Raw genomic sequence first — 14,022 nt, 5'->3', positions numbered from 1 at the left:
CAACAGGCAGGAAGAAGCAGTGTGGTGGACGCAGACCGAAGGAAGGCAACCATTCCCCTTAACACCAACACGAAGGAAGTTGCCAGTATTAGGTCTTCCCGAGTCTGGTTGTTTTTTAAAGACTTTGCCGATAACCCCAAAAAGGCCATTTGCAACACCTGCTAGGCCAGCATCAGCAGGGATGGCAAAACGACCAGCCTGACCACCACCAGCATGATCAGGCTCATGGCAGCAAAGCACCTGACTTTGTGGGCCGAACCTCAGGGTCCAGGAACAGTGTCTGCGGGTGGCACCATTGCTTCTTCCACTGTTGTGCATCCAAGCCAATCCCCGGTCCATGGTGCATGCGAAGATGCCTCCTGCCCTGCAACTGTCGTTTCACACTCTCAAGTAGCAGCACCAGGAAGCACGTCCATGTCCTTGTTCCAGCGCAGCGTTCAGTTGTCCATACCCCAGTCCTTGGAACGCAAGCACAAATATGCAGCCAACGCCCCACAGGCCACAATACTAAATTCTCACATTTCACGACTGCTTGCGTTCGAAATGTTGCCTTTTATGCTCGTGGAGACAGAAGCATTCCACAACCTGATAGCGACGGCCATCCCTCGGTACTCAGTCCCCAGCCGCCACTATTTCTCCCAGTGTGCTATTCCCGCATTACACAAGCACGTGTCCCAAAACATTAGCCGTGCTCTCAACAACGCAGTTACGGGTAAAGTCCACCTAACCACGGACACTTGGACAAGTGCTTGTGGGCAGGGACTGTACATCTCGCTAAGGCACACTGGGTTAACATAGTGGAAGCCGGGACCCAGTCGGACCCTGGGACGGAACACGTCCTCCCGACGCCAAGAATTGTGAGCCCTAGGTCAATCAGGGTTGCCCCCACAGTCTACAGCTCCTGCACCTCATCCTCCTCAGCCTCCTCCTCCTTTTCAGCCTCCATCTCCGAAATTACCACATCAGTCACAAGCTGAAAGCACTGCAGCACTGCCTCGGCCAAGGGGCAACAGGCTGTGCTGAAGCTAATATGCTTAGGTGAAAAACCGTACAATGCTGAAGAGTTGTGGACAGCTCTGAAAGAGCAGGCTGATCTGTGGCTCACACCGCTGAACCTACAGCCAGGCAAGGTCATGTGTGACAATGGCCAGAACCTGTTGGCGGCTCAGAGGCGAGGCGAGCTCACACATGTACCATGCCTGGCCCATGTGCTCAACCTCGTGGTTCAGCGGTTTCTGAAATCCTACCCAGGCTGCCGGATCTGCTTGTTAAAGTACGCCGCCTGTGAGCCCATTTTAGAGAGTCGGCTACAGCTTCCGCCGCCCTTGCAGTGTTTCAGCAGCAATTGCAGCTTCCAGCTCACAGACTGGTGTGTGATGTCCCCACGCATTGAAACTCTACACTGCAGATCTTGGGAAGGATTTTTGAGCAGAATAGGGCAGTTGTTAAGTACCAGCATCAACAAGGCTGTCGGTATTCAGTTCAGACTCCACACATAAGACCTCAGGAGTGGACATGGATGTCATACATATGTACCATCCTCCAAAACTTTGAGGACTCCACCAAGATGGTGAGCGGCGATGACGCCATAATTAGCATCACCATCCTGCTTCTCTGTCTTCTGAAACCCTCTCTGCTCACAATCAAAGAGGATGCATTGCAGGCGGCGCACGATGAGATGGAGCAAGGAACCATACAGGGTGATTACACACAGCCAAGCCTCATCTCATCCCAACGTGGATTGGGTGAAATTGAGGAAGAGGAGGAGGAGGAGGAAGGAATGGAGCTAGTTTCATGCACTATAGACGGTACTACCTGCACAGCTGTCATACCATCTATTCAGCGTGGATGGCCACAGAGGAGGAGGAGGAGGAGAGCATGGTCAGTCATCCTCTTGGTGAGGACGCGGAAGTCTTGCCTGTTAGTAGTCTGGCACGCATGGCCGAGTTTATGTTACGCTGCCTTTCCCATGACCCTCACGTTCTCAAAATTTTGGGTGACAGTCATTACTGGTTGGTGACACTTCTAGACCCACGCTACAAGGAGAACTTTATATCTCTTATTCCTCAGGCGGACAGGTCTACAAAAATGGGTCAGTACCAGAAGGCCCTTGTTGCGGAACTATTAAAAAAATTCCATTCTGAAAACGCTGGCGGCAGAGGGCACACTTCGTTGGACAACCAAGGAGTACAGGCGAGAGAGACACAACTTCAATCCAGCAGAGGCAGGGGAACACTGTCAAAGTTCTGGGAGCGTTTTCTCAGACCCTCCCATCGGACAGGCCCTGAGGCGCGGCATACTCTCACAAGGAGTGAAAGTTTGGGAAGATGCTGAGGGAGTACCTTACCGACTGTACCAACGTCCTCCGTGATTCCGCTGTGCCTTATAATTATTGGGTATCCAAGCTGGATACATGGAATGAACTGGCTCTCTATGCCTTGGAGGTCCTGGCCTGCCCTGCCGCCAGCGTTTTATCAGAGTGGGTTTTTAGTGCCGCTGGTGGAATTATAACTAATAAGCGCATCTGCCAGTCAACTGAAAATGCTGACAGGCTGACTCTTATAAAAATGAACAAGGGCTGGATTGGGCCAGACTTCTCAACACCACTGAATGATAGCAGCATAACATAAACTCCAATCCAGTGTCTTTTCTTGGGAGGTGTATTCCCATGCACCTTTTCACACCCACACATGGGTATACGCTTCATGATTTTGGCTATTTGCTCTTGTCCTCCTCCTTCTCCTCATCCTCCACCACCATATCACCAGGGTGACCATGGTCCATGATGCAACACCCACATAATTTTTTTAAAGGGTGTTTATTATGCCCGTAAAAAATTTTTTTTATACAGTATGTTCATGTATACCCCACAGGGGTAAATGTTTGTCAGCCCATACATTTAGTGCATGGGCATTACAAGTATAGGAGGCCCGCTCCTTTCTAATGGGAACATTTTTTTATGAGGCCCTCCTCCACGTCTCTTCCAAGGGGCATTGAAGTGCCTCCAAATTTTTGGCAGCCCTTGCCTTCACTGCATAGGCAAACAATATAAGAGACTCTCTCCTTTCTAATGGGAATTTGTCGTTACTGTGGCCCTGCTCTGTGTGTCTTTAAATTCTTAGTGGGGTTTTTACTAAAATTGGTCAGCCGTTGGACTCACTGCGTACCCTATAACTGTATAGCTGACCCTCTCCTTTCTAATGGGAACATGTCGTACGTTGTTACTGGGGCCTTGCTCCGTGTGTCTTTAAATTCTTAGTGGGGTTTTTCCTAAAATTGTCAGCCGTTGAACTCACTGCATACCCTATAACTGTATAGCAGACCCTCTCCTTTCTAATGGAAACATGTCGTACCTTGTTACTGTGGCCCTGCTCCGTGTGTCTTTAAATTCTTGGTGGGGTTTTTCCTAAAATTGTCAGCCATTGGAATCACTGCATACCCTATAACTGTATAGCTGACCCTCTCCTTTCTAGTGGGAACATGTTGTGCCTTGTTACTGTGGCCCTGCTCCATGTGTCTTTAAATTCTTAGTGGTGTTTTTACTAAAATTGGTCAGCCGTTGGACTCACTGCATACCCTATAACAGTATAGCAGACTCTCTCCTTTCTAATGGGAACATGTCGTACCTTGTTACTGTGGCCCAGCTCTGTGTGTCTTTAAATTCTTAGTGGGGTTTTTCCTAAAATTGTCAGCCATTGGAATCACTGCATACCCTATAACTGTGTAGCTGACCCTCTCCTTTCTAAAGGGAACATGTCGTGCCATGTTACTGTGGCCCTGCTCCATGTGTCTTTAAATTCTTAGTGGGATTTTTCCTAAAATTGTCAGTTGTTGGACTCACTGCATACCCTATAACTGTATAGCAGACCCTCTCCTTTGTAATGGGAACATGTCATACCTTGTTACTGTGGCCCTGCTCTATGTGTCTTTAAATTCTTAGTGGGGTTTTTCCCAAATTTTGGCAGCCCTTGCAGTCACAGCATGGGCATTACCACTATAGGAGACCCGCTCCTTTATAATGGGAACATTTTTTTTACTGAGACCCTCCTCTATGTCTCTTCAAAGGGGTATTGGGTTGCGTCCAAATTTTTGGTAGCCCTTGCAGTCGCTGGATATGCAATAACAGTTTAGGAGACCCACTTGTTAATAATGGGAACAACAAAGCATAGCCGGCTGATGGCTCTCTAACAATAGCTAGGGCCGACTGCTGGCCTTTTAAGAATAGTAAGGGCCGTTTGAAAGTCATTAAGCCTATTTTATAGGGACATCAGAGTCCCTCCATCATAAATAAAACAGGATGTGTCTGATGATGTGTCACACACCACATTGCCAGATAAGGTTGTAAAATGTTAAAATGACATTTCCCGGTGAATGCATTTGTCTTAAAAAAAAAAAATGTAAAAAAACAAAACAATAGGATCTTTCTTTAGCATAAAAAATAGCATCACCAATTTAGCAACAATGTAATCACATTGTTCAGCTCATGCACCTCCTCCTCCATCTCCGAAATGACCACATCAGTCACAAGCTGACAGCAGTGCAGCACTTCTTTGCCAAGCGACAACAGGCTGTGCTGAAGATAACATGCTTAATGCTTAATTGACAAACCGCCCAGCGCTGCAGAGTTGTTGAAAGCTGTAACACAGCAGCCTGATCTGTGGCTCTCACCGCTGATCATACAGCCAGGCATGGTCATGTGTGACAATGGGCGCAACCTGGTGACCGAGAAATGACAGCCGTGGTAGATACGGTTTCCCTTTATGCCACTCCTTTCACCGAGCTAAAGAATATGGCTGTGGTGAAATACAACTCCCACTGAGAAGCTGTTTCAGATTGAAAAACATTGTGCCCACCAGAGGATTTGATTCTGAGGGCTAACCTTTCTCCCCCGCTCAAGAGCCCCATAGCAGCTGCAAAGTTAGCGCTATCGTGAACTCTCCTGAGGTAGAAGCCAAGGCACACCAGAGGATTCTCTGGTGGGACTGTCCAACCCTGCCAAGAAGCAGTCCTGGCTAAGAAAAGTGTATGGAAAGGTTCCCAGACACTCTATGGCTGCTTTTTTACTGAGGAGGAAACACATGCAAACACAGGGAGAACATACAAAGTCCTTGCAGATGTTGTCCTTGCTGGGATTTGAACCCAGGATCCCAGCGCTGCAAGTCCTCAGTGCTAACCACTGATCCAATGTGCTGCCGTTCACCCTCTAATATCTAACAGGCTGGAGAAACTTGCACCTACTGCCACTCTATCTTCAGCTCCTTTGTGAGAAAATGTATTTGGGTAGCCACTCAGTCTACCAAATAAAATTCCTGAGAAGGAAATTGGGGATGGCTTTGGTACTGGTACTGGGGGCAGTACTAATACCATGGCGTCGTACCATAGTTTGCTGGAAATATTTCAGGCTGGTAGGAGGCAAGCAAATTCCCACAGAAAAGTACCAGCAGTAATATTCAGGGACCCGCGCTTGTAGAAGACGGAGACAACACCGGGAGAAATAGTGACGGCTGGGGACAGAGTATGGACACGAGGCATGAGGCATGTGGTTGTTAAAAGCTTCCGCCTCCAAGAGCCTAAAAGGCCACATTTCAAGTGAAAGCAGCTTTACAGGACTTCCTGTAAGAAATGACATGCAGGGTAGATAGGGTTTCCCTCTATGCCAGTCCTTTCACCGAGCTAAATACAACTGTCAGTAAAAAAAGTTGTGGACTGGCTCCGTACTGTCCCTGGCCACATTCACCTGTCCACTTGTTTGTGGTTACGCGGTCCTTCCCAGTAAGTGGCTGGGGACCGAGTATGGACACCCAGCCGCCGCCGGCATGAGGTTATGAAAAGCTTCCGCCTCCACGAGCCTAAAAGGCCACATTTCAAGTGCAAGCAGCTGTCAAAAATTTGACAGTATAGTATTGCAGCCTGTGGGTGGGTGGGTGGCTGGCTGCCTGCATACTTGCGCTTGCATTCCAAGGAATGGGGTAGGGACAGCTGAATGCTGCAGTGGGACAAGGACGTGGATGGTGATTGTTGTAAGTCTGCAATGAAAGGTTCATGGCGGGAGGCATCTTCGCATGCGCCAAGATGCCTCCCATGGTCACACGGGACACAGATATCTCCGGCACTGGTGTTTCCGGTACCGGAAATATACGGATGTGTGAAACCGGCCTAACAGTTGCAGTAACTAATTAACAAGCATTTTTCCAGTGTTATAAACAAGTTCTCTTGTTGCTTGCAAGCTCTCTTGTTTGCACCCCAATGGGCTTAATGAGGTGGTGGAGACGCCTTCTGATATGTTCTGAGCCTTAAAAAAAAACAGGTAAAAAAAAATGCTGTTGCATTTTTAAAAGCAGAAGCAAACTTTTCCATACTATAAAAACCACATTAAAAAGTGGCTTCACATCTGCACCAAATGAGCATCAAATAATGTAGAAAATGTCTTAAAAAACATGGCAAACACACAATAATCAGAGATGTTTGGTCTTGCGTCGTGTGGTTCAAACTACTGCAGAAAAAAGCCGTAGTAAAAATGCAGCATTTACGGTATGTGTGATCACGGCCTAAGTGTTACATTTACAGTACATTTTTTATAGGATTAATGAAAAAAATAATATGACACAACATTTTGTTATGCCATTTACCGATCACCATAAATAATTTGTTGTGCACGTCATTGCAGGGACAAATATGTTCATGTTATTTGCTGATTTGAGATGTTTTATTATTTTTAAAAAAAGCATTCTAAAAATGACATCTATCTAATTGTTTTTCATGATTTTAGTAATTTTATAAGAAGAAAAAAATCTGACTTTTTCTTCACCTCTAGAATCCAGGGATATAGAAATAGACTGCTATGTACAGATGTATCTCTATGTACCAGTATTATTTGCCTGGGCTGTCAGAGTCTGCAAATCAGCTCAAGCATGCCAAATTCTATAATACTGATCAGTGCAACCTGTGGCTCTTATCTTTAGCTGTGACTGCAATATAAGCAATTGTTGGTTCGATTCACGGGGAGACAAGAAAAAAAGAGAATTGAATATTTAATTAATATGTTTGAGATGCAGGTCCCGTAAGAGAGCTACAGAGTGAAGAAGATGCTGAAGATAAGTGAGTGGGGAGTTACGCTATAGCATATACTATACAGGGGTCATCTCCTGTCTTTGTCCGAGCCTGGGTACAGCTGAGTAATTTCTTGTAGATTAATAGTAACATGATATATTTCTCTCTTTTATACTGGAGCATGATTTGCACCCAACAACCAATGTATAAGTAAAATTGAATTATTTATTTTGCAGGTTTTTGTATATTACAACAATCGGAAATGATTGCCAATAATATTAATTACAATGTAAGCATAGTAGTAGAACGTGGACAAACAGTCACATTTCAATGTAATGAAGAAATGATACCAGAAAAGAGGCTGGAAGCCACATGTACATTGGGAAAAATACAATACCCAAAATGCTCTGCTGCAGGTACGTCTTCTATGTATGCACTTTATATGCACTTATTTAATACAAAAATTAGACTGTCTATAACTAGCTCTGCACTAACAGCATAAAGGGAGTTAAAACAAATCCCAAAAGCAACTAGAGACCCCAGACCAACCTTAATAGGTGCAAGATCAATGAGTTGTTATCAACATAATACACCATCCTGATGAAGTAACCAGTATGGTTTCACCACACAAAGGCAATTGTTTTAAAACCAAATTCATGAAATGCAATTTTAATTTAAAAAATGTTGCAAAATTTGGTGCAATTCTACTCCAGTCCCCCCCACCAGAGCTATTTATTTATTTTTAATCACTTATATAGTGCCATTAATTCCACAGCGCTTTAAAAATTCCCTATCAGTGTGTCTTTGGAGTGTGGGAGGGAACCGGCTATTTTATTTATTCCAGTTAACTTGTTGCATATTTTGCAAAATGTGCAACTTTTCCCTCTGAAAAGTTGCAAAACCAGTTAAAGAGTGAAAAACCGACAAGTATGAGCAATGCTCAAATTTCATGGATCAGATGTACCATTTTAATTAAATTGTCACAAAAACTTCAGCAGAAAAGCAAATGATGAGTCAGGCCCAGAGAATTTTTAAATGGATTTTGAAGTGAATCTGATACAAAATCCACATTGAAAAGTATTCATAGAGTATCAGCAGAATTTTTATGCAAATTTTTAAGTGAATCTGCTGTAAAGTCCACATCAGAAAATATTGCGTGAACATACCTTAACTGGTCACAGAATACTTACTGGTGGAATCCATAGTTATTATTCTTGACCTGACTATAAAATTTTCAATGTGGATTTTGTATCAGATTCACTTCAAAATCCATTTAAAAATTCTCTGGGCCTGACTCATCATTTGCTTTTTTGCTGAAGTTTTTGTGACAATTTAATCAAAATGCAAAATGCAAAGAGTGTGCAAAGCAGTCATCAAAGCAAAAGGTGGCTACTTTGAAGAACCTAGAATATAATACATATTTTCAGTTGTTTCACACTTTTTTTTTAAGTATATAATGCCACATGTGTTAATTCATAGTTTTGCTGCCTTCAGTGTGAATGTACAATTTTCATAGTCATAAAACTACAGAAAAATCTTAAAATGAGAAGGTGTGTCCAAACTTTTGGTCTGTACTGTATATATGGCTGTGGGTGGTGGGAGCTGTGGGGAGAGTGGCAGTGGCGGAGGAGCGGGGCACAGGAGGCAGGAGCCTCATTTCATTCTCCTTATTAGCGGGCACATAGTGTCAGCAGCAGCCGCCTGCTCCTGCAGTGGCTCGGTGGTCACTACAACCTACTCCCATGGGCATGGGGAGAAGTGAATATTCATGCTCTTTAATAGCGGGCACATGCAACCGCTGAGCCGCAGCAGGAATCATGCTGCGGCTACAGTGTGTGTGCTGTTAAAGAGAGTAAACAGCAGTTTATCAGCAGAACCAGACAATTTGGCATAACAATGCCGTGTGAACATCGAGAGACACTAGCATTTTAACCCCTTAACCCCCGAGGGTGGTTTGAATGTTAATGACCAGGCCAATTTTTACAATACTGACCACTGTCATTACTGTCAATTTATGAGGTAATAACTCTGGAACTCTTCAACTGATCCCCCTGATTCTGAGATTGTTTTTTCATGACATATTGTACTTCATGATAGTCATAAAATTTATTCGATATGACTTGCATTTATTTGTGAAAAAAATGGAAATTTGGCGAAAATTTTAAAAATTCGCAATTTTCAAAATTTGAATTTTCATGCCCTTAAATCAGAGAGATATGTCATACAAAATAGTTAATAAATAACATTTCTCACGTGTCTACTTTACATAACCACACTTTTGGGACCAACATTTTTTTTGTTAGGAAGTTTTAAGGGTTAAAAGTTGACCAGCAATGTCTCATTTTTCCGAAAAAATTTACAAAACCATTTTTTTAGGGACCACATTTCATTTGAAGTGACTTTGAAGGGCCACTATGACAGAAAATACCCCAAAGTGACACCATTTCAAAAACTGCACCCCTCAAGGTGCCCAAAACCACATTCAAGAAGTTTATTAACCCTTCAGGTGCTTCACAGGAATTTTTGGAATATGGAAGAAAAAAATCAACATTTAACTTTTTTCACAAAAATGTTATTTTAGACAAAAAAAAAATATTTTATCAAGGGTATCAGGAAAAAATGGATGCCAAAATTTGTTGTGCGATTCCTCCTGAGAACGCCGATACCCCATATGTGGGGGAAAACCACTGTTTGGGCACACTGCAGGGTTTGGAATGGAAGGAGCGCCGTTTGATTTTTTGAATGTAAAATTTGATTGAATAATTAGTGGACGCCATGTTGCGTTTGGGGAACCCCTGATGTGCCTAAACAGTGGAAACCCCCCACAAGTGACCCCATTTTGGAAACTAAACCCCTCAGGGAACTTATCTAGATGAGTGTTGAGCATCTTGAACCCTCAGGTACTTCACAGAAGTTTATAACATTGAGCCGTAAAAATAAAATGTTAACATTTTTCCCATGCGTTTGGGGAGCTCCTGATGTGCCTAAACAGTGAAAACTCCCCACAAGTGACTCCATTTTGGAAACTACACCCCTCAAGGATTTTATCAAGGGGTATAGTGAACATTTTGAACCCAGAGGTACGACACAGAATTTGATAACATTAGGTCATCATATTGAATAAGTTGTCATTAGTCTTGAGTGCAAATGCTCGCTACTTGAGTTTGCATCGGGTACTCGGGTATGCACCAAGTATCATGGGTGCCCAAGTGACATGCTCGAGTCCCCACCCTGCATGATTCACGGTTGTTAGATACTCAAAAAAACCATGCAGGGATCACTCGTGCATGGCAGACAATCCCTGTGAGTTTTTTTTGGCTATATAACAGCTGCAAAACATATGGGGTGGAGACTCCACGTGTTACTCGAGCACCCGCGATACTCAATGCATACCCGAGCACCCAATGCAAACTCAAGTAGCGAGCTCTTGCGCTGAACACTAGTTGCCATTAGAGATGAGCGATTGTTTTGATGTTCGGTTTTGACGAATAGACCCAAACATCAAAAAAATGTTTGTGTTCGGGCGCCCGATCACAAACCAAAACACGAATATGACTCTGAACATCCCTGGTTTCCATGCTGTCATCTGTGTGACAGCGTGGGAATCAGGGCCTGTGATTGGTGGCAATATCATTACCACCTTTAACAGCAGTGCGGGGATCATACTGACAGCTGTAAGAATGATCCCCGCAGCTGTGACGGTGACCCGCGGCCGGTAACAGCACTGAGGGGATCATACTGACAGCTGTCAGTGTGATCCCCGCAGCTGTGACAGTCACCTGCGGTAAAAAGCTTACCGTAGCTTGCAGGCGCCGCCTGATGGGGCTACTACCCCCATCATCCGCCACCTGCTGTCACAGTGCACACACTGCCCAAGCGCCGCTGATGGGAGAAGCAATCTCTTATCAGTGAGCTTGCGCAGTAAAAGTAAAAAAAAAAGTGAAAATAATTATTTAAATAAAAATAACAAACACATATACTCACCTATCACTTACCTGCACCTTGACCCCGATGTTCTCGTCCCCTGTAAAAAAAAAAGCAAAGAAAAAAAAATACCATATACTCCGCTTACACCTAGTCCCCAAAGCCCATGTTCGCCTGCAATAAAAACCTCATCCTCACCTGTCCGCTGCAGTCTATATAATGAGTGTCCCACGTCGATCTCAGTGATAGCACGGCCACATCCGGACATGTAACCGTGCTATCCGGCAGCCAGTAATACACTGACAGGAGCTCTATGGCTCCTGCAGTGTATCGGGAGAAGCTGCCGGCTGGGGGTCACCGGAGTTCAAACAGCTGATGATCAGCTGAGAGCTCTGGTGATCTCACTTACAACATTAGTTCTGTGTGGAAATTTTCCCACCCAGCACCTAATGCTGTAAAGTGAGATCACTGGAGCTCTCAGCTGATGATCAGCTGTTTGAACTCAAGTGACCTCACCTGCAGCACAGCCTATACACTGACAGGAGTGATTACACTCCTGTCAGTGTATATAGTGCTGTCTTCTACAGCAGTGACATCAGTGATTGCTGATGTCACTGCTGTAGTAGTGACCCGGATCGCCATGGGAAAATCGTTGGTGGTACGTTGGCTACGTCTTGACGGTGGACAGGTGAGGGATATGGTTGTTTGTTATTTTACTTTTTTTTCAAAAGATCAAAGGCTTCAGGGACTGGGCATACAATAAAAAAATGTTAAAACTGTGTGTTTTCTATTTCATTAAAATACTTTATTCTGGCTGTGTATTTATTGAAAGAGCGCTGACAAGTTTACTACGCGGTTAGTAATAGGGGTGTCTTGTAGACGCCCTTCCATTACTAACCTGGGCTTCACGTCAGCCGCCAATACGAGGCTGAAGTGAACCCCAACCCCATTAACCCACTTGCCACCACTACAGGTCAGTAAGAAGAGCGGAGGATAAGTACCAGATTTGCCGCATCTTATGGATGCACCATTTCTGGGACTGCTGAGGGGTGATATTAATAGTTGCAGAGGGGGCTAGTATCCATGTCCCCTTCCCTGGCTATTAATATCAGCCCGCAGTGTTTGTTTAGCCTTTGCTGGTTAGATTTTATAGGGTGGCCCTGCGTCAATTTTTTTCTGGGGTCCCCCTGTAATATAGCCAGTGAAGGCTAAGCAAACAGCTGTGAGCTGTTATTAATAGCCAGGGAACATCTTTGGCTAATGACCCCCTCCCCAGCTACTAATATCAGCCCCCAGCAGTCAGCTTTCCCTCTGCTGGTTATGAAAATGACTCGGGAGCCCACACCATTTTTTTATTAAATTCTTCATTTTATTTCATTTAAAAGAAATCCCATTTCCACTGTGCTTGTTTTTTTTCACGCTGCGTAAACTCACCCGCTGCATGTCAATTTCTGTAGCGGAGAGACAACTCTCTGCGCAGAATTTGACCTATTGAAATGTCATTACATGCGTTGGATCCACATGTACTGACAAAACAAGTGCGGCATTAGAGCGCAGCATTTCAGACGCTGCGAAAATACTCACCCCTGGTCCGACGGTAATCAAAGGGCTAGGGTATGTGCTCACGATCCGGACATACAGCGCTTTGGACACAGTATACTTTATGCTGCATCCAAAGCACTGCGATCTATTAAACGCAGGTGAATCAGCATGTGTTCATTGAATCATGTGGATTCCCCACATTCAATACATTGTACTGATCAGATTTCTCTTGTGGAAACTAGCGACTCCACAAGAGAAATTGACATGCTGCTGTCTGGAAAGACGCACCGCATGTCCGTGTCCATGGGTGACCCTCAGCCTTTGATGAACGCATAGTGGACATGGGATTTCTACAAATCCCATCCATTATGCTGGAACAACTGGCCGCTGCGGGTTTGACGTTGCATAAGCACATAGCGTCAAACCCGCAGTGGCTCCTGACCCTGTGCACATACTCTTAAAGCAATGTCCCACGTTTCTTTTTTAAAATATCTTTATTTAGCTCCAAAACCATTCATTGCTTTACAAAAACACGTCCAAAAAATGCAACAAAAACTCTGTTGCAAAGTGATGATAAACGTGAAGTGTTATGCACACGTTGAGTATTTTTTGACTTGCAGATTTGGTACAGAAAATAACCATCAACATGTTAATTCTCTGCGTTTTTGCCACGTTTTTTGCCAGCTTTTTTTCAGTGCATTCAATGGGTGAAAAACGCAGGCAAGAAGCACCAAAAGCCAAAATAGAAAATAATCTTCAGTATGTCAATTCTCTGTGCATTGAATACACTGAAAAAACGCATCAAAATCGCATAAAAAATGCAATAAAATCGCGGCAAAACCACAGGCAATAACTTTAATCAAAATTGCGGTAAAATGGCGGTAAAAACGCAATGTGTGAGCATAGCCCTATTCTGCAAAAAGACATGCAAAGTACAAAATCCTGATTAAAAAAAAAAAAGATGTGTGCATGAGATTTCTGGAATCTCATAGACTTTGCTGTTAAAATACAGCTGCATAAAAATGCATTAAAAAACCGCAGAAAAAAAAAGTAATGCATTTTTGCTGTAGTTTTTTTTTGCAGCAAATCCTTATGTCTTGCCAGGAAGGTTTGTTTAGGATTTTTCTGGATTTTTTGCTTTGTTCTTGGTGCTGTTTTTTCACTGTCCTTTTGTCTCTTTATACATGTATTTAGGGTACGTGCACATGATCAGTGTTTGCACGGTTTTAAAAAAAAAATTATTGTACGCCCAGTCCCCGAAGCCTTCGCTCTTCTGAAAAAAAAGTAAAATAACAAACAACCATATCCCTCACCTGTCTGCCGTCACCACGCAGTCCACGATTACCACCAACAATTGTCCCACGGCGATCCGGGTCACTTCTACAGCAGTGACATCAGCAATCACTGATGTCACTGCTGTAGAAGACAGCACTGTATACACTGACAGGAGTGTAATCACTCCTGTCAATGTATAGGCTGTGCTGCAGGTGAGGTCACTTGAGTTCA

The 14,022-nt window shown here is 44.0% G+C and overlaps 1 protein-coding gene across 2 annotated transcripts in view; it reads left to right on the top strand.

Annotated features, from left to right (window-relative positions):
* The window catches only part of LOC141156682 (coagulation factor XIII B chain-like), a 784,153-nt gene that overhangs the window by 694,614 nt on the left and 75,517 nt on the right, over positions 1-14,022 (top strand). For both annotated transcript variants that reach the window (XM_073642930.1, XM_073642929.1), the window contains exon 12: positions 7,287-7,466. In XM_073642930.1, the coding sequence (XP_073499031.1) occupies positions 7,287-7,466 (180 nt within the window). The remainder of the gene's footprint in view (positions 1-7,286; positions 7,467-14,022) is intronic.

The sequence above is a fragment of the Phyllobates terribilis genome, unplaced genomic scaffold, assembly GCF_046119375.1.
Source record: "Phyllobates terribilis strain yellow unplaced genomic scaffold, ASM4611937v1 Scaffold_8__6_contigs__length_399053987, whole genome shotgun sequence".
NCBI classification, from domain to species: Eukaryota; Metazoa; Chordata; class Amphibia; order Anura; family Dendrobatidae; genus Phyllobates; species Phyllobates terribilis.
This window is presented reverse-complemented; position numbering and strand designations above follow the sequence as displayed.